At 43.9% G+C, this 27,078-nt stretch overlaps 1 protein-coding gene and 1 pseudogene across 8 annotated transcripts in view; both read right to left on the reverse strand.

Moving 5' to 3' along the window:
* Positions 1-3,512: 3,512 nt before the first annotated feature.
* LOC308635543 (L-aminoadipate-semialdehyde dehydrogenase-phosphopantetheinyl transferase-like) lies at positions 3,513-4,694 on the reverse strand (annotated as a pseudogene). Its single transcript has 3 exons — positions 4,683-4,694; positions 4,281-4,489; positions 3,513-4,131 (listed from the first exon to the last, which is right to left on the reverse strand). The product of its transcript is annotated as an L-aminoadipate-semialdehyde dehydrogenase-phosphopantetheinyl transferase-like (transcript).
* Positions 4,695-9,138: 4,444 nt separating this feature from the next.
* Positions 9,139-27,078, reverse strand: part of NLRP1 (NLR family pyrin domain containing 1) — a 41,592-nt gene continuing 23,652 nt past the window's right edge. For 5 of the 7 annotated variants that reach the window (XM_081270189.1, XM_081270188.1, XM_081270186.1 and 2 more), the window contains 8 exons: positions 24,547-24,638; positions 23,630-23,792; positions 22,017-22,240; positions 16,714-16,979; positions 16,095-16,220; positions 14,655-14,796; positions 11,426-11,470; positions 9,139-11,008 (listed from right to left, as the gene is read on the reverse strand). In XM_081270189.1, coding sequence (XP_081126315.1) covers positions 10,716-11,008; positions 11,426-11,470; positions 14,655-14,796; positions 16,095-16,220; positions 16,714-16,979; positions 22,017-22,240; positions 23,630-23,792; positions 24,547-24,638 — 1,351 coding nt within the window. In that variant the 3' untranslated portion in view covers positions 9,139-10,715. Of the gene's footprint in view, positions 11,009-11,425; positions 11,471-14,654; positions 14,797-14,860; positions 15,122-16,094; positions 16,221-16,713; positions 17,038-22,016; positions 22,241-23,629; positions 23,793-24,546; positions 24,639-27,078 lie in introns of those variants that run through there. The other 2 variants (XM_081270191.1, XM_081270192.1) reach the window with 2 other exon arrangements.

Raw genomic sequence — 27,078 nt, forward strand, 5'->3', positions numbered from 1 at the left:
AACCCAGAAAGGCAGTCTCTGGGAAGAGGACAAAGCATTAATCCTTCCGTAAACAAATCCTTTTCAGATACCAACCACTGACCCCAGGGCCTCCATCAGGTCCAGTAAGATAAGTCCCAGAGACTGACTGCTGACCCTAGACTCCCTCCCATTTTGCCCAATAAAACAGATCCCAAATTCCTGAGTGCCCAAGCTGACATACTCATTAATTAATTCACCTCTCAGTATAACCTACATAAGCCCAGTCCCTTCCTTTGTTCTGGGGCTCATTTTCCACCAGGAAAGTGGGCCCATTCCTGTAGGTGTAGTCCCGTTCCTGAATAAAGGCTGACATGATCTGTGAAGTTTGCATCCAACCTAGACTCTTTGTTCTAACAATAAGGAGCTGAATATATTGTATTAGTAGGAACACAATAATGATTTTTTTAAAATTTTTAATATTTATTTTTTAGTTCTTGGCGGACACAACATCTTTGTTGGTATGTGGTGCTGAGGATCGAACCCAGGCCGCATGCATGCCAGGCGAGCGTGCGACCGCTTGAGCCACATCCCCAGCCCACAATAATGATTTTTTAAAAAGTATTAATCATTTCATTACCATAGTGACAAGACAAATGGTTTTTCATATCATCATTACACTCATGCTAGAGATAACAATACTTTCTGTTTTACAGATGCTACTTGATCTTTTTTTTTTTAATATTTATTTTTTAGGTGTAGATGAACACAACACAATGCCTTTATTTTTATGTGGTGCTGAGGATCGAACCTGGGTCCTGCCCGTGCTAGGCGAGCGCTTTACGGCTGAGCCACAATCCCAGCCCCTACTTGATCTTTTTTAAACACATTACTTATTATGCTTGGAATAAATGAGCATGCTTAATAAAATTTTAAAAATTATAAAACATTCCAAGATTTTTAATTAACAAAAATACCTACTCTTATACAGTTTACATACCACTTTCAATGTTAGTAATAGAAACAATGAAATTATTTCTTGATATTTAACAATAACAACACTAACTTCCCAAGACATGCACTACAACCATATGATAGATTCTGTCATTGATATGATGGTCTTGGCATCTTAATATATTATGTTTACTTTTTAAATTAAGTCCTGTTTACTAAAATAAAAACAGATGAAGGCTCAGTTGGTAAGAGTGCTTGCCTTACATACACAAGGCCCTGGGTTCAATCCCCAGCATCAACCAATCAAACAAACAGATGAAGACAATGAACAAGATGATCATTTAAAAAAAAAGGAATACAAATAACCAGTAATGTTTTTTATCAAGCCCATTTGTAATGAAAGAAATACAAATTTTAAAAAATAATACAACATTCTTCGGTTATACTGACAAAGATTAAATATGGAGTGCTGCAGTCTGGCTGGGCACAGAATAACCGAGCCGCCACAAAGCCTTGTAGGTTCAAACAGCAGCTCTTTATTCCCGAACTCTCAAGGGCACTCTACACACACTTCCCGGGAACACACTCCCTCCTCCGGGCTCCACTCGCCAAATCTCCCGGAACCCCTTGAGAACTCAACGGGGAACTCCAAAGTAGCGGGTGTCTGAGGCAGCAGGATCCACCCTAATCCCAGCAGGAGCCACCCTAATCCCAGAGCAGGGTCACCTTTCAACCATTCCCTCTAGCAAAATGCCAGGCATCATTCCGACTAAACTGTGGCTCTCAACAATGGAGGAAAAAAATAAAAGATAATACCTACAGTTGACCAGGGAGTGTACAGATAGGCATGGTCACACATACTGTACTAAATGGAAGTGTAAATTGGACAGCTTTTTTTTTAGAACAATATGGTAATACTCACCAAAACTCTAAAAATGTTTAAACCCTTTGGATCAGTCACTGCACTTCTGAAAACTTTAAAAAAAATTTTAACAATTTTTAGTTGTAGTTGTATACAATACCTTTATTTTATTTATTTATTTTCATGTGGTGCTGAGGATCGAACCCAGGGCCCTACATGTGCTACCAAGCACTGTACCACTGAGCCACAACCCCAGCCCCTCTAAAGAGTTTCTTAAAGACATAATTAAGCATGTGCCTCAAAATGTACTGGGAGATTCACTGCACCACTTACAGTAACATAATGCAGACAATCAAAAATGCTTAACAACAGAAAATAAGTTCATTATGGCACATCTTTCTTATGCCAAGCAGTGGGCTTCATCTCAATGCCATAATCCCAAACCTCCTTTAGCTTTTTCCTTTCCAACAGAGTCTACTTCTAACAGAGGCCAAAAGAATGTCAGATGCTAGCTTTCTCTATGACCAAATCTGAGTTGATGGAAAATGAGGGGAAATCGTTTGGAGGCTAAGAGGAGAAAACTTCCACACCCATAAAATGAATGTTACAGGAAAAATGGTCTTTCCGTGACTTGTAGATGCAATTTTAGGAAGATATAAGACTAGAAGTTATAGGATTATGCTGGAGAGTGGGATGAGCCTAAGGCAAAATCAATAAATTGAGACCAAAAATAAAAAAACCTTAGAACCACTAAAAGTTTATATAACAGAGGTATTATGAACAGTTTTAAAAATGTACAAAACAGTATGTTCCCATTAAAAAAAAAAGTTTAACATGGATTCAATGGCCAAAAAAGTCTGGAAAGATAACTGAGAGTTAAAGAGTAATTTATCTCTGAAAGATGGGATCCAAATGTTTCCTTATTCCATATTTGCACTATTTTTTTTCTATAATGAACATGTAAAATTCTGCCAGCCTTTTTCCATCAATTCAATGCAGTTTCTGACTAGAAGAGGTAAATGTATTGTACCAGAAGTCTTTTTTTTTTTTTTTTAAATATTTATTTCCTTTAGTTTTTGGCAGACACAACATCTTTGTTTGTATGTAGTGCTGAGGATCAAACCCGGGCCGCACGCATGCCAGGCGAGCTTGCTACGGCTTGAGCCACACCCCCAGCCCCCAGAAGTCTGTTTTTTTAGTAGTAAAAGTTTTCAGTTTTTAAAAAATTGTTTTGTGAAATAAAATTTGATACCATCAGGCATTGATATTTTTTTCTGTGAATGTGGAAGATTACAATTTTCAGTTCCCTTTATTATGTAGGGAATCTTGTCATGACTTTGTGCCATTTTGGATTGGAATTTCTTCTGTGAAGCAAAAACTCTACCACGCAGCCTGCGCAGTGGTTTCATTAATGAGGTTCTAGGCATAAAGTTAGTTAGAAGAGATCGAAATAAACACACAGACAGTTACCTTATTTCTATTGCTAGGTCCGAGACGGCTCACCTCTCTGGTTCCCACCTCTAGCCGCCCAGCAGGGCAGCGAGGATTACTCAGGGCTAGCAGGAGAGAGAGAGAGAGCGAACACGCCTGGGAGTAGCCCTTTATTGGGGAACAAGAGATTCAGGGGAGAATTCCATCCAATGAAGGTTGAGGGGGGGCTGCACTCCAAGGTCAGGGTCAGTGATTGGGTCCCCGGGGTCAGTGGTCAGGCACACCCCCACACGGATGGGCTCTCTCATCAGGAAAGGGTCGGGAAAGCTTTGACAGAGCCAAAGAGCCTCAGGCCCTTAACGGGAGTCACCCAATCACGTGTCAGAATGGCTTCCCACAAAAAACAGTCCCTAAATAAAGGATTTTTCATGGGAACAGCAGATGATATTAAATAATTAAATCTGGGAATAGTAAACTGCCTCTGGGTTGGTATAAAATCATATTGGGATGAAACATCCTTGTGTCTAGATCCACTGGATTTCCTAAGAACTGCAAAAAAAATGGGGTTCATATATTTTGCTTTCCTCAGATGCCCATTATTTTTCTTCCTCTCCATCCAGGAACAAACGTGTTTCTTTATAAACTTGGCCTATATCCAAGTTTAATGGAGATATATCAAATTCAAGCCGCTGCAATTCAAATCTCAGTCCAACACCAATAGCTTTCATGAAGATTTCCTTCAGCACCCAATTCCTATAAAACACATCTAGCTGAGTCCATTCAGCCTTAAAGCTTCTGATTGTTTCCCATTCTTTGTTGGTAAACTTCCTTTTCATAATATGAAAGAACTCTGGAATTGAACCTCAGCCTGGAAAACTAGTCTTCATTATATCAATTCCAACTTGTAGCTCAGGTTCCCTAGTAAGCTCTGCATAATCCTCTGTTTTTTTTAAATTTTAATATTTATTTTTTAGTTCTCGGCGGACACAACATCTTTGTTGGTATGTGGTGCTGAGGATCGAACCCGGGCTGCACGCATGCCAGGCGAGCGCATTACCGCCTGAACCACATCCCCAGCCCCATAATCCTCTTGATGAGAGGTGTTAAAGTTGAAATTAGGGTAAGTCCTTTGTAAGGACTGGATTTCCTTTTGAAGTTCTTTGCAAGCGGACATGGTGCTTGAGGGATATTCAATTTCTCTGCAGCTAATTTCCTTATCATCAGAACACCAGCCATAGCTGTCTTAGTGTCCAGGGCAAAGACAAACTGGCCGATGTGCTCCTTCTTGGGCCAGAGAATTGCCTTTCACTCAGGGAGGTCAGTTGTTAGTTCTTTTCAGGCCTACGACTGATTGGATGAGGCCTCCCCACACTGTGGAAGGCAATTTGCTTTATTCAAAGTCCTCCAAGTTAAACATTAGTCTCCTCCAAAATCACCTTCACAGAAACATCCAGAGGAATATTTGATCGACACCTACATCTGAAGACATACCCTCGCAAACCCTATGATCACAAGTACTATTCTCATCTTCATCCTTGATTTACAAGGAAACCAAGGCAGAGAGAGATGTTAGATAACTTCCCTAGAGTCCCACAGGAAGTTTACCAACAAAGAATGGGAAACAATCACAACCTAGAGGCAGTTTACTATTCTCAGCTTTAATGATTTAATATCATTAAACAAACAAACAAAAAAAAAATGGTGGAGATGGGACTCAGCCCCTTGCAAACTCTGCTGGACAAATAGCTCAGTTGGACAAATAGCCTGCTGTCATTGAAGACCTGGAAATGCATCCAATGTAGAGATTCCTGGAACTTGTCATTGCCCACTAAGGGGCCAAGAAGATAAATTTGTCAAAAACCATAGGTTTCTACTCCTTTTGTGACCTGAAATATATTGTTTTTAATTTCCTGTGGCACCCACCAAATTCCAAGAAGCTCTAATTTTCTTTAACCAGTGGTATATAGCCAACTGGTAAAACAGCTATTTTCAGAATCTGTATTTTGCCCTACATATAATTGTCTGCTCTCATCTATTTTACCCATCTGACAAAAATGACTTTGATGTGGGAAATGGGTCCATGTTTCCTGTAGGAAATACTTGGGGTGATCCTAGTACTCCTGCCTTGAGGTTAACCACTCCCCTGGAAAACTAATAGAACCCCCAGTCCCTCCAGAGGAACTGTCAGTCTCCACCATTACACCCCTGCTTGCAGAAACATGGACTTTTAGAGGATGTCTTCATTGCAGAGGGCAGTCACTATTTGCTATTTTGTATAACAAAAGGGGATTAAGGGCTGGGACTGTTTTGCGTGCAGCCCGGGTTCCATCCTCAGCACCACATACCAACAAAGATGTTGTGTCCGCCGAGAACTGAAAATAAATATTAAAAATTCTCTCTCTCTCTCTCTCTCTCTCTCTCTCTCTCTCCTCTCTCTCAAAAAAAATTCTCTCTCTCTCTCTCTCTCTCTCTCTCTCTCTCTCTCTCTCTCCCCCCCTCTCTCACTCTCTTTAAAAGAAAAAAAAAGGGGGATTAAATTGGCCAGGGCATCTTTGAAATAGTGTGGATGAAGGAAAGCTTGGCTGTGTGGGTGGTATATGTAATGTTTGTATGTTCTGATGAGTGTGTGTGTCCTCATGTGAGGGGCAGTCAAGTGGCAGAATATAATGGACATGTCCCGATTGCCCCATTCCCCAGCACGCTAAATGGTAGCAGAAATAGCCATGTTTGTAACTGACCTTTTCTCCCTAGCCCTAGCAGACAGGTCATGGAGGAGATGTTAGCAGGGACCATTTCCTGGGAATAACAGAGGAAGGCCGGCTGCAGGATTACAAGGGACAGGTGAGTGTAATTCAATCCAAAGGGTGACACCCACATCTGAAGACACGCCCTCGACTTTCTGAGCCGGGACAATGCCCAAGTCACTACGAAATGTAGTGATCCATCGATCGGTCAGAGCCTCTTGCTTCAAGATGGAAGGCGTGGGTCATTCAGAGTGGCTCCCCACACTAGCCTACCCTGCGAATTTTGGATTTGCCAGCCTCCATAATAATGTGAGCCAATTCCTTAAAATCTCTCTCTCTCTCTCTCTCTCTCTCTCTCTCTCTCTGTACATCATATTGATACTGTTTCTCTGGAGAATCCTGAGAGATACAGGGTTGTCATTAGAATTAGATGAGCTCCTGGACATAACACTTTTCAAACAGGGCAGGGTTGGGGGCCATGCTAAGAGACTTCAGTATTCACACATCTGGTTGAACTTCAAAGATACCTGTGCTCTCTTGCTCTTTGAACATATCCCAAAGCTATTGAAAATGCCCTTCTACCTTCAGCAAGGCAGCAAGAGACACTTGGGTCTCCCTGCAAGTCAGACATTCAGAGGTGGCACAGCAGGAAGTTGGAGGCTGCCTTCAATGACTCTTGGTGTTGCAGTCCCAACAACTGTGGCACCTCCATCTGGGAGCTACAACTTGAAGGACAGCTCCTTGGACAGATCCTGAGCTAGTAGTCTCCACCTGCAGCTTCCTGGTGGTGTGGCTCAGAGCTTCTTCTAGATTATAACTGTGATGTGCAGTGCAAGGCAAAAGAAGCAAATAGTTTGATCTCTCTATGCTTCTGAGAGACTTCTGTGAGGCCTTCAGTCATGTAGAGAAGAAACAAAGTCTAAGATAAATATGGCCTCTTGTCCTTAAGATAGCTGAGGAATCAAATTCAGATGCAGGTTTTGAATCTGCCACATTTAGCAGAAAACATAGAACACTGTGTGGACACAGGAAACTGATCTGGAATCCATCTAAAGCAGCAAGTTCATTATGTATAGCTTTCTTGTCTTTGGAAGTGAACAGAGTCTTGGCTGTAGGGTCCTGAGAGGCCTTAGGGTCTTATACAGTTAGCAGCAGAAAGTAGCCACAGTGATCTGGATCTTAAATAAAAACATCCTTTTCAAAGTATGAGTCTCCTTTTCCATTATGGGGCAAGAGCTGGCATACAAAAATTCGGGGACATTCTCATCCTCTTAGGAGGATCCTGATAGAATCAACCAAATTTATGGAACTTGTTAACAGTGTGGCCTGAGCATGGAGATCAGTGGGTCCAGAAAGTGGCATCTCTCTGGCTCATGCTTGTGAGGCAGCTGGGACTAATGTCACATGTGTGAACCCCTCCCTTTCCGATTTGTTTTATGCACTAACCTTATTAAATTCTCTGTAGGGATAGTTGTGGGTGGTTGAGCTGTGCTGACCTCTCTCACCCATCCAGTGAGCAGGGAAGCCAAGAGATTGTACCTACCCTTTATTGCTGCTGTAGTCCCTCCCAGCCACCCCAACATGGTTTCAATTTGTGCAGTTTGTTACCCAAGGTCAAATGTATCCCAAGAATATTAAGTGGAAAATTCCATAAGTAAACAATTCCTAGTTTTAAATTGTGTGTCATTCTGAGTAGCATGATGCAACCTCTCGCCGTCCTGCTCTGTACAGTCTGGGAAGTGAATCATCCCTGTTTTGTGTGCGCACATGATGCTGCATATGCTGTTGCCTGTTAGTCACTCAGTAGCTGTCTGGGTTATCAGACCAACTGTCATAGTTCTTGGGTTCAAGTAACTCCTTTTCCTTAATGGCTCCAATGTGCAAGAGTAGTGATGCTAAGAATTCAGATATGCCCTAGAGAAGCCACAAAGAGCTTCCTTTAAGAAAAAGGCCAAGTACAATAAGATATTTTGAGAATGAGGGACACATTCATTTAACTATCTACACACACATATATTTTATTTTATTATTGATCATTGTTGTTCCCCCTGCCTGCTTTGTGCTAGGGATTGGACTTAGGAGGCTTAACTACTGAGCAATATCCTTAGTTCTTTTTATTTTTCATTTTGAGACAGGGTCTTGCTAAGTTGTTTAGGGCCTCAGTAAATTATGGAGGCTGGTTTTGAACTTGGGATCCTCCTGACTCAGCCTCCTGAGCCACTAGGATTACAGGTGTGCACCACTGTACCCAGCTATTGTTAATCTCTCATTGTACCTAATTTATAAATTAACTGTATTTATAGGTAGGTATGTATAGGAAAAGTATAATTATAAGCTTCAGTACTATCCACAGATTCAGGCTTCTACTTGGGGGTCTTGGAATGTATGCCCTGCAGAAAAGGGGGGACTACTGTACAAACTATATGCTTGACACTGATCTGAGCACCTACATGTATTATCTCCTGACACTCTTAGAACAACCTCAAGTCAGGGACACCATGGAAGAGATCCCTCTACCCAGAGGGACCCACCCCCCCACTGTGCAGTGGTTGGGAAGGGCACAGGATGGGGCTCAAGTGTGTTGGCAATAAGATCAACTTGTGGTTCTGAATCTTGGGCAGGGGTAATGCGAGTGAAGTCTTGCTCTCATGAGTCAAAGGCAACATTTGTATAAATGTCATAATACCAATGGGTTCAATTCTTTTTTTCCCCCTTGCTTCATGAACTTTATTATTTTTCAAAAATTTTTTTTTAAAGAGAGAGTGAGAGAGGAGAGAGAGGGGAGAGAGAGAGAATTTTTAATATTTATTTTTTAGTTTTCGGCGGACACAACATCTTTGTTTGTATGTGGTGCTGAGGATCGAACCCGGGCCCCACGCATGCGAGGCGAGCGCGCTACCACTTGAGCCACATCCCCAGCCCTATTTTTCAAATTTTTAAATTTGTCCTTTTTAGTTACACATGAGTCTCTCAGTAGAATCTATTTTGACATATCAAATATATGGAGTATACTTCCCATTTTTGTGGTTGCACATGATGTGGAATTTCACTGGTCATGTACTCATATATGAACATAGGAAAGTTGGGTCTGATTCATTCTTCCATTCTACTGTGTTTCCCATTCCCACTACCCCTCCATTCTATTCCCCACCCCAGACCGCCCCACATTCCAATCCAGTGAACCTCTACTCCTTTGATTTTTTTGGGGATTGTCTTATTTCACTTATCATGATAATCTCCCGTTCCATTCATTTACTGGCAAATTCCATAATTTCATTCTTCTTTATGGCTGAGTAATATTCCAGTGGATTCAATTCTAAGATGACCATTCACTGGAGTCATGGGTGGTCTATTAACTTGGAGATGATTAGTAAGGTGGACCCTGGCATCACATGGATAATGTGATGGTCAGGGAAGGAACTAAGGGAGATATCTAGAGAAAGTTCCTTTACCATTTACCTATTAATAAGTTCCCCATGTGCCAGGCAGTATACTAGGCACTGGGAAGGAATTGATGAGCACATTAGACATGGCTCCTTCCCTCAGGAAGCTTACTGTTTAATGGAAGGAGATGAGCAATGAAGCAGCAGGGATGATGCCATGTCTGATGGGCAAGAGGGAAACAGGGTGCTTCAGGAGCACAGGGCAGTGTGGTAGCTAAACCCAGTGGAAGGGCATGGCATCACTTTCTACAGGAGGACATCTCTCAGCTAAAACCTAGACTCCACCCGCCCCCAGGCTGCCTTCTTTATCTTTCCTGGCTCTAGGAATACATCTAGACTTCAGAAACAACATTTGAACCAAGATCAAAGCCAAGTCTAACATGACAATGGGAGGTGCCCACAGTCTTGCCCCCCTTTCTTTATTTTTCTTACTAAGTCACAACAGATAACCTTGACTGCTCTGTTACCTGGCCAGCTGCATGTTTTCCTCTGAAGGATGGAACCCAAGCTGTGGCCTTGGGCCATTCCTAGGTACTGATAAAGTTGTCTAGATTAAACAATGAGAGAGCAATCACGTAGAAACTATCCCTGCTCCTGAATTTCCATGAACTCTATGACCCAACCCTCTTTCATGGATCTGTCTGCATAGAACATGTCCTTTCTTGATATTCATCTAGAGGATGCTGATACCCTCTATAATAAATGCTTTAGATAAGATCACCCTGGCGTTTAGTGCTTTTATTTTTCCCTTTGGAACCCCAACCGGCTCTATCTTGGGATGATTTGGGATGGTCCCTGGCAGCAATTCCCCTGTCATTACTTTAGGTGAAACTCCAGCTCTGAGTTTGGCTGGATAGAATAACTGAGAAACAAATATTTCCCTCTCCTATTCACAGGTCATTCACACTCTCCAAGTACACATGTCCATTTTTCCATTGTCTCAAGTCAGAGGCCAACAGCCCCATGACCTCCCTACTCCTGTGTGCATCTGGATGGGACAAGGAGTGCTCTGGGCTTGGGTGCTGGGGCCCCAAGACCAAGCTCTTCAAGATCTGCAGGAAACTCGCCAGCTTCAGAGGAACATTCCCTGAGATGCTGTTATCCCACCTGGACAGTAGGCTGTGAAAGTTAAAGGAGGTAGTCTGGGGGCCTGTGAGGCATCTCAGGGCAGGAATGTCCATCAGGGGGCATCATCCATCCCTTTATAGCTGGATGGCAACTCAAACGATAACTTATTAATGATGAAGAAACTGAGACCCAAAGAAGGATCAGGCAGAGCCAGGACTCAATTGCGAACTCTCAAGACTTCAGTTGTTGAGCTTGTCAGAGACTCCCTAAGTCTCCCCCCCACTTTTCCCAGAGTTCCACAATCAGATGAGGATGAATCTCCTTCAAGGCTCGGTAGAGCTGGTCTTTGCAGGCCCAGTCCCAGGACCGGCTGAAGCTAAAGAGCTTGCGCATCTGGCCCGGCTTGGTGGTCTCTGCCCGTACCTTCTCATACTGTTCTTCGCTCAGCACCTGTCCATGCAGCTTGTCTAAGACAGGGTCCACAGATGTCACTCGGGCCACCAGCTGTTCCCGATGCCGGTCCACAAAGTGCAGTGAGCCCAAGGCATCTGGGGAGTAAAGGTGAGGCTGGCAATGAGCAAGGAAAGGCTCCTACCATAAGCTCTACTCCTGATCCCACAGTTCTGGCTCTTGTCACTTATCTCATCTGCATCTCTGGCTTCATATTCCCTCTGGAAAGGCATTGGACACCAGCAAGGCACCTCAGCCCTTCCTCATGACAGCATCTAGCCTGGCATTCTGATGGAGTGGGGAGGAAGGATTCATGATGGGTCATTGTGACAGAGGGGGTGCGAGGGCCTCCATGGGCAGGAGCAAGGCAGATGGGGAGGAACTCTGCCCTGGGCATGCACCACTCTTCAATCAGATCCCTGGTGAGGCTTGCAATGAGAAGTTCCCCTCCTTTCTCTTGTCCCTTCCCTCCAAGACAAGACAGTACACCCTAGGACTATACCTGGCTTACTGACCTTTGGTGACTGGAGGGATCGGAGTGGCTGCAGGTCTGAGGTCTCCTGGAGGAAAAGAGAGATGTAGAAGCATTCGTAATGGTTATAAATATGTATGACACACCTTAAGACTCCCACCCACTTCTGTGATTCTTTGATTCTGAGAACAAGCTTCAGACCAATTGGGGTAGAATCTGGAATAAGTCCTGGAGGGCTTTTAGGGATTATTTAGATGAATCCCTTCCTTAGGCAGATAGGGAAACTGACTCAGAGGGGGATAATCGTGGACTAATAAAGAGAGAAATTATCTGAATGAGCAATAGCAATTTCTCCCTCAATATCTCAGACTCAAGGTTTTATCCTGTCTTGGCCGGCATGAATCTATGATGGAGAACTAGCCAAGTCCCTTGCCAGATAGCTTAAACTATTTGACATCTTATTCTGAGCAAAAACACTCTTTGTACTTGTTTGATCTTCCATGCACACAGACCAAATATGTGTGTTCTGAATTAAGATGTCAGAATCAAGAACAAGCAAAAGTTTTGCACATGGGAATAATGAGTGAATTTTAATAGGAAAGTCAGCAGCAGAGGCAGCAGCAAAACAGCAGCAAATGAAGCAGCTTAAATAATTAATTCCATAGAGGGGAAGGGGCAGTTCTCGGCAGTTTTTGTGAATGAGGTCTGAGAGTTTGAGCAGACCCTAAATTCAGGGGACCCAAAGGGTAGGGAAGTGAGCACAAGGACCCAGGCTGTGGTACTGGAGGCACTGGGTCCATTGGTATGCTGTGGTGGGTTTCAGGATATGGTGTTCCTCATACTCAATTTTGACTCAGAAATCTTGGAGTCAATCCTGACTCATGCACAAACTGGAGCATCTATTGAGAAAGGTGACAGGGAGGCCCAGGATTAAAAAACATTGTATAACAAGAATGATAGAGGGAACTGGAGATGTTTAGCTTGCATAAGGATAGACATAAGGAGGCCGTAGATTCAGTCTTCCAGTATCTAAAGACATTTCCCTGGGGAGGGAAGTAGACTTCTGTGAGCTTCAAGGGACGGAATTAAGATAGGAGAAAGAGGTTGGCTTAACATGAGTAAGAAGAAGAATATTGCTACTATTTATTAAGGATCACTGCTTGAGGCATGGGCAGACATCATTTTATTTAGTCTTTCCAACAATCCTACCAGTTGGTCATTTTGATCCTCATTTTACAGATGAGGATCCCCAGACTCAAACAAGTTCAGTAACTTTCCCAAGGTTATCCAGCAAGTAAATGCTGGGGTGGGATTCAAACCAGGTCTGAGGCTGGGGCTGGTTGTTTCTCCCGCTGTGGTTGTACCCAAGCCAAGGCTGAGTCCAGCCCATCCCCTTTCCACCATGCTGTGGAGCCTGTGTGTCAGTCCAGGTGGTGCCATCACCATTGTTTGACAGCTGACAAGGGCTGGTTGTCCCGAAAAGTACTGATTATGGGATTTTGGTTTTGGGGGGTGTTGGTGCTGGGCTAAGAAACTATAAGTTTTCTTTACTCCTGAAAGTTCATTATTTGATTTTCTCTTGTCTATTTTGAAAATACTGACTGATCTTGGTCTATATAATGTTGGTGCAAGGTTGGCAAAAGTGGTTTAATCCATCAATGGCAGAACCGTCTAGTGCTTTCTCTCTCATTTCATATCCAAGCTATCATGAGGAACTCTGTCATAAGCCCAATGGATGTCAAAATCTACTGTTTCAAAAGCAGTGTGGAGCCCAGTGTGGTGGCATATGACTGCAATCCCAGTGACTCCTGAGGCTGAGAAAGGAGGGTTGCAAGTAGAAGGCTAGCCTCAGCAATTTAGGCAGATCCTAACCAACTTAGCAAGACCCTGTCTCAAAATAAAAAATAAAAAAGGACTGGGAATGTGGCTTAGTAGTATATCGCCTCTGGGTTCAATCCCAGTATCAAAATCAAACAAACAAACATAGAAATAAACACTGCCCCCCCAGTGTGGAGATAAAACAGTACACTGGAGAGAAAATGGGGCTTAACTAATCTCCAGGATATAAAAATAACTCAAAAAACCCCTCCAAAACAACCAATCAATAAATGAGCTAAGGAGCTGAAAAGACATTTCTCAGAAGAAGATATACAATTGATCAATAAATATATGAAAAAATGTTTAACATCTCTAGTAATTAGAGAAATAAAAATTAAAACTACTCTAAGATTTCATTTCCCACCAATCAGAATAGCAGTTATCAAGAATACAAACAACAGTAAGAGTTGGTGACGATGTGGGGGAAAGGCACACTCATGCATTGCTGATGGGAATGCAAATTGCTGTAACCAATATGGAAAGCATTATGGAGATTCCTTGGAAAAGAGAAGTTATGTAACAGATGATATAACTGGAATTTAAGTTATGTAACAGGTGATATAACTGGAATTTAAGTCCTTTGGGTATAAACCAAGGAGTGAGATAGCTGGATCCAGCTATCTCACTCCTTGGTTTATACCCAAAGGACTTAAAAACCAGCATACTATAGTAACACAGCCACATCAATGTTTATAGCAGCTCAATTCACAAAAGCTAAACTGTGGAACCAACCTAGATGCCCTTCAGTAGATGAATGGGTTAAGAAACTATGGTGTATATACACAATGGAATATTATTCAGCATTGAAAAAGAATAAAATCATGGCATTTGCAGGTAAATGGATGAAGTTGAAGAATATCGTGCTAAGCAAAGAAAGCCAATCCCCCAAAACCAAGGCTGAATATTCTCTCTGATAAGTGGAAGCTGATACATAATGTGGGGGGGCATGAAAAAAATGGAGGAACTTTAGATAGGGCAAAGGGGAGGGAGAGAAGGGGAGGTGGCATGGGAGCAGTAAAGATGGTGGAATGAGATGGACATCATTACCCTAGGTACATGTGTGACTGCACATACCGTGTGATGCTACATTGTGTACAACCAGAGAATGAAAAGCTGTGCTGCAATTGCATACAATGAATCAAAATGCATTCTGCTGTCATATATACCTAATTAGAATAAATAAATCAATTAATTAAAAAAAAAGAGAAAATGGGTGCTTAAAAGTTATATGGACTTGAGTTTAAATTCCAGTTATATCATCTGTTACATAACTTGAAAAAGCCACATAACTTCTCTGGGCTATTCTCCTTAATGAATTATGAACTCCCCCTTTCCCCAACACACTGATCTTCTTTCCCCCACTTCTGAGCTGTCTAGACTTGTCCTAGTTTTACCTGGTTTCAGCAGGGCCTTCCATACTACAGTTCCACCTTTCTTGTTTTTGATTTGCAGCCTGATCCCTGACCCCAAGTGGCCAATGTAGAACTCAGAGAAGAGCTGAGGTTCTCTGGGGCTCCGATAGCAGAGCTCCAATTCCTGAGGAGACAAAGAGTTGCCATGTGAGAAGCCACTGTTCATCCTGCAAGTGAGGTCTTTCCTTACCTGATACCTTCCTGGCCCCGCCCAACCCCATTAAGGATACTGATTATCTCTTTTACTGCAATCATTGTCGGTGGGGGATCACTCTGAATGACCCACACCTTCCTTCCTGAAGCAAGAGGCTCTGATGGATCACTACATTTCATAGTGACTTGGGCGTTGTCCCAGTTCAGGAAGTTGAGGGTGTGTCTTCGGATGCGGGTGTGTCACCGATGTGGTTGACTTACACTCATCTATTCCTTTGTGATACTACCCCTTTGCCCTGTTTGGGATAGAATGTTCCATGAAACGCCCTTTGTGTGTCTCCTTCTCTTGCTTTGTCCTTCTTTCCTCCCTCCCTCCCTCCCTCCTTCCTTCCTTCCTTCCTTCCTTCCTTCCTTCCTTCCTTCCTTCCTTCCTTCCTTCCTTTTCTTCCTTCAGTACTGGGGATTAAACCCAGGGGCACTCTATCAATGATCTACACCCCCAGCCCTTTTTAAAAACCATTTTATTGTGAACTTGCAATCCTCCTGGATTATAAGCATGTACCACTATGCCTGGATATAACTGCTTACTTTAGATTGCCCTCCTAGAGATAAGATTTATTGAGATGCTCAATCATAGAATTCTCCTGCTTCCTGACAATATCCGATCTAAAGTAAATCTGTTTCCTTAGAAATTTTCTCAAATTATTCAACTGAGGCCCAGATGCTATGTTAGTTTCTTTCTTTCTTTTCTTTTTTTTTTTTAAGTTGTCAATGGACCTTTTATTTTATTTATTTATATGTGGTGCTGAGGATTGAACCCAGTGCCTCACACATGCCAGGCAAGCGCTCTACCACTGAGCCACAACCCCAGCCCATATGGTAGTTTCTTTTCAACATTCTTTTACTGAAATGCCCTATGATTTCCCATGGTGTGTATTCTCCTGCTGTAATAAGTAATAAACCCAGAGTGTTTGATTACAGGTGTGTTCCTGGTGCATTTTGGCTGGAAGGCATTGATACCCTATAGTCCAAATACTTCCCAGTGCCCTCAAGTTGAACCCCATCATCCTCCCCATCCTGAATGTGATCCTTCCTCCCTTAATTTCCTTTCTTTCAATCTTTGAAGCATTCTTACTCACCCTGAATCCCACTTGTTTTCTGCCCAATCTCAATTTACCTAGTCCCTGGGAGAGCCCTGAGACCTGCCCCTATACACTCTCCTAAACATGACTTCTGACTCACTGAAGGGCAAACATCCGGATTGCTCACCTTGGGGATGATTTCCAGCTTCCTTGAAGCAGACACAGTATAGCGGGATCCCAGGTAAAGGGGGGTCACTGGGGGTGGCTTATGTATTCGCACAAATTGGAACTTCTTTTCTTCATCATCTATGGCCTGAGGGATATACAGAAAATTGGGTAAGGGAGATCTGCCCTACAGAATCTGGTCTGAATACGGTGAGAATGGTGTGTGGGTATGTCAGTGGGTTTGTGTTGGGGACCACACCACCTCTGCTTCCCTCTTCTGCAGAGTACTGTCACGTAGATAGCTCCAAGCTTGGCCTCTGCTCTGTTCAGGGTAGAAAAGAGGTCATCGTGAGAGAAGAAGGGAGAATAGAGAAAGGAGACAGTTTGGCTATCCTTTTGACTCTTAGAAACAGGTTGCAAAAGGTCATCTAGAGGTGAGTAGTGGAGCAGTGAACCCAGTTTGGGGGGACTTGAGTGTCAGAAGACTAGTCCACCCTGAGTAGAGGGTAAGATTATTCCCCATCAAGGTTCCTTCAAGAGTCCCATCCTTATTCCCAGTTGAGGATCCCTCTAGGAGTCTCTCTGGCTGCATCTCATGGTCAAGGTCAGCCCACCCCTATCTTTTTGGTTCTTAGCCTCACCTTCTGAATGGAGCAGTCACTAGGGATCAGGTAGAGGTGGAAGGAGGTGATCCCCTTGGGATGGAGTTGATGGTACAGCAATGTGGTGGAGGTGATGGGGATGAAGCACAGGGCGGTGGGGATCATTCTCAGCAAGATTCCCATCGGGGAGAAGCTGGGGTCCTCCAGGACTGCATAGTGTGGCTCCACCCTGCTTGGCTTCTCCAGGAGCATCCCTTCCTCTTTAAAGTGGGCCACACGGAACAGGGAGATGTCCACAGGCCCCTCTGTCAAAGAACGGATTTGAGAGGTGTGGATTCGGTGTCCTCACAAGGTCAGGCTTGGCTGGGGTAGAAGGATATCGGGGTTTTGGCTCAGAGATCATCCTCGGGAAGACCTAAAGCCATGGCCTGAATGTTTGGGTCCTCCCAAATTCACACGTTTAGATCCTAACCCCCAAGGTGACGGCACCAGAAGTATTTGGGAGGTGAGGAGGTCACGACAGTAGAACCTTCATGAATAGAATTAGCGAGACCCCAGGGACCCCTCTATCCTGGGAAGACACAACTAGAAGATGCTATCCAATGAAGAAGAGGGTCCTTGGTAGACACTGAATCTAAGTGCACCTTGATCTTGGACTTCTTAGCCTCCAGATCTGTGAGAAACAAATTTGTTTTTTATACACTATTGAGTGTATGATATTTTACTAGAGCAGCCCAAATGGACCAAGACACCCAGAAAAGGGAAGAGGGAGCGTGTCTGGGCAGTGGGGGGGCGGGAGGTGGCTTCAGTGGCCACGGGCAATACTGTCTCTAGGGTGAGAGTACCACAGGAACCCCAACCGCTGAGCTTCTAAACTCAGACACAGGTCCAGCCCCTGTCCCTGGAGATGGAACGGATACTGAAACTATGGTTTCCTGTGCTGGTGTGGATTCTGTAACTCTGAATGTTGAGTGTTTTTGTTGTTGTTGTTGATGATGATGATGATGATGAGGACCTAGAACCACTCCTAACAGCCTGCGACTCAGAAGACAACAGGCATTTCAAATAAGGTGGAAGTGATCTGTTCCATACAAACAGCTCTTTGCCATTTAATTCCTGACTTGAGTTTAACCTGTAATGAATTAACCCACAACTTAAGTGCGTATTTCAAAGAAGAAATTTACATAATATATCATTCTTCTGTGGAGTGATGCTGGCAGGTTTGACTCCAGGCAGGTAGAGAGCAAAAAGGAGGATGTGGTGGTGGGGAAATGGAGTGACCAAGGGCAGCCTATATTGTTTATCTGTTTGGCTACCATTCAGACTATTATTTGGGGGCCGGGTGTAGAAGTGCCTGCCTGTAATCCCAGGGGCTCAGAAGGCAGAGACAAAGGATCATGAGTTTAAAGCCAGCCTCAGAAATGGCGAGGTGCTAAGCAACTCAGACCCTGTCTCTAAATAAAAATACAAAATAGGGTTTGGGATGTGGCTCTGTGGTTGAGGGTCCCTGAGTTCAATCCCTGGTTACCCCTCCCCCCAAACACACACACACACACACACACACACACACACACACACACACAACCAACAAAAAAACCCTACTATTTTGGGAAGAACCCCTTTCTCTACTGTTGGGTGGGTATTGGCAGGAGATAAACTGAGACTCCCACCCAGGAAGCAGCTACTCCCTGGCAGCTATGACACAAGTATGTGATCAAGACTTAAGTGGGTGATCCTAATCAGGACCTAGAGTCTAGAGGGGTAAATTTCAGATGAAGAGATGGCTGAAAATAATTTTGGCAGTTGCAGTGGGGTCAAGAAACCAAATGGTCCCATGGCAGGAGGATCCCACAGGGACTGTGACTGCAATAGATATTGCTTTATATTTTCTTGGCGTGACCTTGGCTGTGTCCTTGGTTTCTTACCATCATTGGTTCACTGACTTTTCCCACCTCTTAGACTTGTTGCATAACCTTTTGTTAAGAATATGGCTACTCAAGAATATTCTAATATATTCCTTTACTTCCTAAACAAATCAGAATTTGTTTCTTTGATTGATTGTAACCTCTGACCACTTTCCCAGGTAGGGATGTGGAAGCCATAAGAGACAGCTCAAGTGATGAAGGCTGGGCATGGGAGAGACACTGGCTTAGAGATCAAGAGTTCGGGCTCCATCCCTATGTTGTCCAGCAACCACTGCAGTGCAGGTGGCATCTGGGCAGCAAGCCATCCATCTAGCTGGACAAGGTCCTTAGTGTGGCAACAATCAGAACATTACCGAGTGATATTAATTCTGGAAAGGGCCATGAGGACCATTACTTAGGACCATGCACTTATTAATTGCATTTTTGGATGAAAAATAATGTCATAGTGGTGGACCTCTTAAAAAATTCAAGAATTCACCTACGAATTTCAGCAATCAAGCAACACAGTTATTATGATCATTGTTGCCTTTTCTGTTACAGCTGTTCCTTGCAGCAACACTTTTTCCACATAGCTATCCTAGTCCAGGTAGCTTTTTCTCCTGCTTTTTCTCACTCTGGTTTAAATTGTTGCAAGCATCTGTGGATCTTTCTCATAACCACAGCATGAGATCCCTGCCAGTGGATGCCTCTCTCTGTAATTCTCCATCTGCATCTGGTTGCAGTGTTGAGTTTGCTTCCAAGTTTTCACCATGATGAATAGTACTGCAGTGCACACATTTCTACAGAGAGCTTTTCTATTTCCTTTGGGTAATTGACTTGGAATCAATCAGTACCAAAGGATGAGAAAAGGATATGAAAGCATATGGCCTTCCCCTGGTCTCCCAAATTGCTTTTCTAAGGGGTGGTACTGCTTGCTTGGCACTGTCATCAGTGACACTAGGTGAATGGGTTCACCTGGACCTCCACAGTACCAAAATGTCTGTAATCCTGGGAAGGAAGCCCTTTTCCCAAGGTCCCACAGCCAGCCACAACCCTAGTGACAAATTCTGACATTCTGACCATAGTTTGTGGCACTTACAGATGCTCTAATTTTGACTGAATTCTGGAAGGTGCTCTGATTCTCCGGCTTACTTTCTTGCTATGGTATCCTGAGAAGTTTTCTGGAATGCATAATTTTCAGTGCTAAGATCAAGAAGGTCCTGGGCCATCTAAGATGATTTGGTCAATTCTCTTTAATACATATTTTGTCCCTTCCACAGACTGTAGCAGAATTACCTTCTCCCAACTTCCTGACCAACAGTGTATTTGTCTGATAGACTGGAGGGAGAAGATTGTGGTTTGAAGGGGAAGAAGCTTGAGGGATGACTGGGACAAGTATCATTGGCAGGAAGACCAAGGCCTTCATCCTGGAGCTGCCTTTGGCTGGTCTCATTAGACATATTCAGAATAAGCCATCAGAGGTAAGAGTGTTTCTGTGGCAGGGCCTGGGACCCAGGCCTTCTATTTACTTATGGATACTCCATGGAAATAGTTGGGAACTTGGACACATAAACACTGCACTGCTGCAGCTTGTGGTCCAATAAGGAAGATAGACAGTGACTAGATCACTGTCTAAAGGATCCCAAGTGCTCTGTCAGGCGAAGCACCATGGCAGCCTCCTTTTCCCCAGCCTCATGCCCAGCAATTGTCTTGGTCACTGCTGCTCCCATTCTCTAGGTGGATCTTACTTCTTTGGGACCTGCCCTTGGGTCTGTGACCTGATGCCACCCTGGCCTTGTCCTTCTGCTGAGAGTTGTCCACACCTTCCAGGCTCAGGTGAGCTGTTGACTTTTCTGCTCAAAGAGGGACGATGGGATTCATATATAAAGACTGTCCATCAGAGCGGTTAAATGATAAGGACTACCTGAACTTGACTCCTAGCAATGTAGCTCAGAGCAAATTATAAAACATCCCCATACGTCATCTGAAAAGCGCAACCAAGAACGGTCCACCTCCTATTGTGGTTATGAAGATTGAGTGAGTTTGTGTCTTAGGGTAGCAGGGGCTTCCTCATTATCATGGAAATGCAGCTTGACCAACTATATCATCACTCGACTCTTGTGGTTCTTTCTTTAAACAACTTGGCTCAGTCCTCCTGGGAACCCTTAGGGTCTGGGAAGGAAAAAGTAGTAAGATCTTTTGAAGATGCATTTTGCTGAACCTGAGTAGATCAGGGGCTCTCTACTGCTGTACAATCAGAAGGTATTGGTCCCAGAGAGCCAATATGGGTCCCAGCAATCGAGTCTGGGTGAGCTCCTTGGATGGGTGGATAAAAGGAGTGAGTACAGTAAAAATGAGGGAATTCGCCTTGCCAGAGGGCAGGCCATGTGGAGAACAGGGGTCTGTGTGCCCTGTTTATTTCATTTATTTATTTTGTTGGTACAAGGGATGGAACCCAGGGATGCTTTACCACTGAGGCGCATCCCTAGCATTTTTATTTTTTGAGACATGGCTTTGTTAAGTTGCTGAGGGTGGCTTTGAACTCGTAATCCTCCTACCTCAGCCTCCTGAGCTGCTGAGATTACAGGCATGCACTGCCGTGCTTGGCTTCATATCTTAAAGACTACTTATCTCTTGGAGTATGTTACATATACTTTTTCTCTGTTCTATTTCTGATAATTTCAGTAACTGAAGCATTTAAAGGGCTGACTCTGGTACCTGGGGGTTCCTCTGGCTCTCACTTGTGGTAGTAGTTAATGATAGTGACATTTTTTTTTTTTTTTTTTTTTTTTTACCATGAGGCTATAGTATTTGGCACTTTATTTGTAGGAAGTCTTTGGAAGTGACTGAGTTCAGAAGACTTTATAACTACTTCTCCTATTAGGAAGTCCCTCTTCCATGACTCCAGCTCTCCAGTGGAACTGGGCAACTCTGTCTTCTCCCTGCCTACGGATGTTGTAATGGCTTACCATTGTTGATAGGCCCTGGCTACTAAATATTCCCTGGCTACTAAATATTCACTTCGCCTTACTTTGACATAATCCTGTCTTTAAAAATCTCCTTGAAAATCTCAACTGAGCATCTCACGTGTTTCCTGCTGGGACTCTTGAGTGGTATAATCTCTGTAAAGTGGTACAATCTCTGTAAAGAACACTTAACGTTAATATACTAGTTAATATTGTGATTGAGGGTTGATCATTTTCTATTTAGGAAAACTTTTAGGTAAGCTTAGGTAAAAATAATTTTAAGGCGGAGAGACATATACTTCAAAAAAATATATGTCCAGTCAAGAATGGAATGAGGGAAAACCTCAGTCTCTGCGTCTGTAACCTTACTCTCTGCCTTAGTTAGGAAGACACAGCTCCTTTCTCATCATCCATGATTCTATATTCTCAGGCCCATTGTTACCACCCTCCTCCTTAACCTGCCCTCATTTACCTTGGAGGGCCACAAAGTGAGGCAGGTACACAGCGGCCACAGCTCCCTGTTCAGCTTTGATGTCAAACAGAGGCCCTGCCACCATCCAGCTCTGCGGTGGGATAGTGTTGCCCAGGAACTGGTCCCACACACAGAACTCAATCTCAATGGTCACTGCCCTTCTCACCACAAAGGTGAGACTCGTGTTGGACCAACAGTAGGAGCCAGCCATGGGGAAATGAACTCTAGGAAGAAGAGGGAGATGATATTAAATGACACAAACTCCTCAAACACCTACTGGGGCAGGGGCTTCTGTACACAGCGGAGCAGCTATAACCTCAGACTGTAAATAGGAATAATAGCAAGACCCATCTCCTAGGGCTGTGAGTGATGAGTCATCTAATATACGTCAGCATAGAGGCCTGGGAGCCCTTAGCTATTTCTATTACCATGACAACCATGATGAAATGAGCAAGTGTTCTTATTATTAAGGGACCTACCCACCAGTAGTTAATAGCAATCTATATACTGATATTAACCATAACCCTTGGAGCTAAAAACAATGGTTTTTTAGAGATCTTAAGTGACTTTCTCTTGGTTCTCCAGGTGGCACATGGTCGGGTAGACAGATGCCACTTTGTGTAAATGCAAGTTGGGAGTGACACTATCTCCCATCAGCTGAGAGACATATACTTTGACAGTGTTTGGTGAGTGGTGATGTGTTATATTAGAGATCATGATTTTGAATATAGGCATTTATGACTCATGAGACTACAAATGCTTGGAGGGCAGGGTTACCATATTCATCTTAGGGTTCCCCCCTACCAGTAGGTAATTATCATATAGTATAGCTATTAATACAATGGAAGCACATAGATTAAAAGAGAGTTAAGGGACATAACCAAATATAATGAGCAGATCTTGTTTGGATCACCAGCAAGCATGCATTTTAGATAACCAAGCCAATTAGAATACGGTCTGGGTGTTAGATGATATAAACTCATGTCAGCTTTGTTAGATGTCATTATGGCATGGTGGTTATAGAAGAAAAAGTATTTTTATTTTCTGGGTATGTCAAATGAAATACTTAAGGATAAAATAACCCAATGTCTTGAATTTAAAATATTGTAACAGGGGGCTGTGGTTGTAGCTCAGTGGTAGGTAGAGTGCTTGCCTGGCATGTGTGAGGCCCTGGGTTTGATTCTCAGCACCAGATATAAATAAATAAATAAAGGTCCATTAACAACTAATAAGATTGCTTTGCATGCACAAGGCCCTGGGTTCAATCCCCAGCACCACCAAAAAAAAAATAAAAAAATAAAAAAATAAAAAGCAACTAATAAGAATATTAAAAAATAAAATATTGTAACAATAATGAAAAAGGATAAAAGAGAATAATTGAATTTGGCAAAATGGCAGCTGAAATTGGGTAATGGGATGTGGAAGTTCCTTGTACTATTTTTGTGTATGGTTGAAACTTTTCATAATAAAACATCTTTTTTTTTTCCCATAATAAAAAGCACAAAACCAGGATCTTAGTCCTGTCCCTTCCTGCTGATTTGGTAAGGGGAGAGTTCCCAGGGGAAATGGGGAAGAGGAGGCCAGCCTGAGACAGGCAGAGACCCCTCACTCACCGGTACAAGCTCTTCTCTTTGTCTACCATCTCAGTAGCCACAGGCCCTGTGGGGCCCCAGAAGTTATCTTCAGTCCCCAGAGGCTCCATGTGCAAGTCCTCAGCAGAGGAATGAGAAGACAGATGGAAGGGTTCCACTTGTGTTTCTTGTGGGGAGCTTTCCTCTGGAATAGGCAGGACAGTGGTCAGCTGTATGTTCTCTTGTCTGTTCTCCCCAGCGCCCTACAGCAGGCTTTCCTGGGGCTGTCCACTATCTGAGAATATCCCCCCACTGACCCTTGACCCAGCCTCTGTCCATCTCCCCTTTCCCACTGGATCAGATGTGTCACTCTGCTGGGCGCGGTGGGGCACACCTGTAATCCCAGCAGCTCGGGAGGCTGAGATAGGAGGATCACAAGTTCAAAACCAGCCTCAGCAACCATGAGGTGCTAAGCAACTCAGTGAGACCCTGTCTCTAAATAAAATACAAAATTGGGCTGGGAATGTGGCTCAGTGGCTGAGTGCCCCCTAGGTTCAATCTTTGGTACCAAAACAACAGCAACAACAACAACAACAACAACAACAAAAATCCCAGAGGTATCACTGTTTTCAGCATGCCCTAGGTAGACAGATCAAAAGATGGATGGGCAGTGATGGAGAGGTGATTCTTTGAACTCAGGAGCCCAGAATGGGGGACAAGGCCCTGCTTTAGAGTCTGATGCATGCCATAGACATTGGAGAGGGGCAGCAGCAGCCCCCAAATCTGGGAGAGAGGGAAACAGAAATTCGTCCAGGTTCTTGCAAGAATATCTTGCATGAGGCAGGACCCTTCTAGATGGGGAACCCCATCCTACTCCAGAGTTAGGGAGATGGAGACCATCCCATATCTTACAGGTACCCCCTCCATCATGATGCTCCCAGTCCAGTCCCTTCAAATACCTGATTGTGGTCTCTGCCGCTTGAGTGAGGACATGTTCTCACCCATCTGTCCTTCATCCAGGTCCCCAATAGGGATCATCACACTTGGCTTCCTGCCAGAGATGTCCATTCTCCCTCAGATCTTGGGGAAAGCTAGGGTTGTCTACATGACATCCCCACTTGAAATTCAACTTATCTAAATTCAAATCCAGTCCCATACTGCTTCTATAGTCCCTGTCTCAGTGAATGGTCTCCATCCACACAGGCATCCATGCTAGAACTGGGGCATCATCCTGACTCCTTCCTCCCTGCTGTGGTTTGATGTGTCCCCAAAAGATCATGCACAAGAAAGTTAATCCCCTATGCAATGGTATTGGGAGGTGGGAGCTTTTTAAGCATGATGAGGTCAGGAGGGTAGTGGTCTCATCAGTAGATTCATGTCATCATCACAGGGGGTGGATTTGTTGAGGCCGAAGTGGGTTTGTTATAAAAGCAAGTTCAGCCTCATTTTTCTCTCTCACATGTAGTCTCTGGCCCTTCTGCCTTCTGCCATGGATGATGCAGAGAGAAGGGCCTTTCCAGATGCAAGTTTCTCCACCTTGGACTTCCCAGCCTTGAGAACTGTAAGAAACAATCTCTGTTCTTTATAAAGCACCAAGTCTCAGATATCCTGTTATGGCAGCACAAAAGAAAGTAAGACATTTGCCCACAGCTGACCACCTTGATAATACCTCCCAGTAGCTCTCCTTTCTCTTCTCTATACTCTGCCTCCAGCGCCTCCATCCTAGTCCCAGGGCCTTGCATCTGTGGCCTGAACCACTACAGCATCCCACCAAAGGTTTCCCTGCTTTTGCTCTGGGTCTCTCTCCAGCACATTTTCTGCACAGTAGCTGATATTATTAAAATATGAATTTGATATATCATTTTACTGTGAAAGTCCTGTAATGTCTCTTTATTGCTTCTGGGGGAGTGGGCAGGGGAACGAGAAGTTCCTAAAATGGTCCAAAGGGCCTTGCTATGGCCCCTTGTCTCTCTCCAACCCCATCTGGGCCATTTTCTCCCTACTCACTGATCTCTAGACAGGTGGCACTCAGACTCTGTGTGCTTAAAAATGGAATGGAGTGTTTGTTCAAACAGATTCCATTGAGGGAAATTGGCTCCACCCCAGAGATTCCAATTCAGTATGTCTGGAGAGGGGCCTGAATATTTGCGTTCCTGAGAAGTTCCTCTGTGATGGGGAGGCTGCTGCTGCTGGTCTGTGGACAACACTTTGAGTGGTATTGTCCATATACCTGGCCTCCTGCTACTCCTCAAAGGAGCCAAGCTATATTCTGCTTCAGAGCCTCTGTCTGGAATCCTCTCCCTTCTCAGTTCAGCTGACCTTGCCCCATCTTTCAGAACTCCCCTCAGCTCCTTGGACAAGATCAAACAAGCCCATTAGTGTGCTCACACCAACTCCAGGTGCAATTACACAGGCCTGTGGTAGGACTTGTACTTGGACTTGAGATAGAATAGAAGACATAAGAGATAGAAAAGAGTCGAAAGAAAGCAAAAGGGGACTGTCACTTTAATCTGAAAGCCTTGTGCTAAAGTTCCTCACACTTTCACATCCTAGGCCAGGATCCCTCCCAGGCCTGTTACTTCCCAAGCCAATTTTTTTTTTCCCCCTGAGGCCTGTCACTCCCAAATTTCTGAGAAGTCTCCAAATCTTTATTCACAATCTTAGTGTTACTGGAAATTCACTCAGGAAAATGTGCCATGTACTTTTAGAACAGATGGAGCAAAGGGAGATGTGATATTTTAAGTAACCTGTAACATAGGGAACGTTCCAAACATTATCTATTGATCAGATAATGCAGACAATGTCAAAGATCCTGAGAACAGCCAGACTACCATAAAAAATGTCATCTCCCCATACCTTCCCAAGTCCATCCCTTACAAAGTTTGCTTTTTTTTTTTTTAAAAAAAAAAAGAACACAAGATCCCCAAAGTGCTTTCTCACTTAAGATAACCCACATTCTGTCTTGAATATGTACTCCTTGCTTTCGTGAACAAATCTCTTCTTGTGCCTCTCTGACACATTAAAATTCTTTTTTTCTGATGTATGTCAAGGACCTCAGTATTCTGAGTTGAGGTCCAGGACCTCCTGTCCAGGACCTCCCTCACCCCTTCCAGTGACAGACTGATCTCCTGGGGGTTGGACTGTGTCTTGCTTACTTTTGTGTCCTCAGATCCCCAAATAGTGCCTTATGTTCTTCTGATGAATGGATGACTCTGTGGCTTAAGCCTAGGAACCCTTTTCTTTCCATTAATGGTGAGGCACACAGCCCCCAGGAACTTGAGGACAGAAGGATTTCACAGTAGGTGCTGAAATGTGCCAAACTAAGAGAACATGGGGGCTACAGAGCATTCCCTGGGGGTGGAGGATGGACTCTCTTGCTCTGAGGTGCTCGCTCAAATCCAGGGGATGGGTACAGTGTGGGTGGGTGGTGGGGTGGTGGTGGGGAGGGAGTGGGTGGGGGTGGGGATGGTGTTGGTGATAGGGGAGATGTG

This window comes from Spermophilus citellus (genome assembly GCF_964194105.1).
Source record: "Spermophilus citellus genome assembly, chromosome: 17".
Classification (NCBI taxonomy): Eukaryota; Metazoa; Chordata; class Mammalia; order Rodentia; family Sciuridae; genus Spermophilus; species Spermophilus citellus.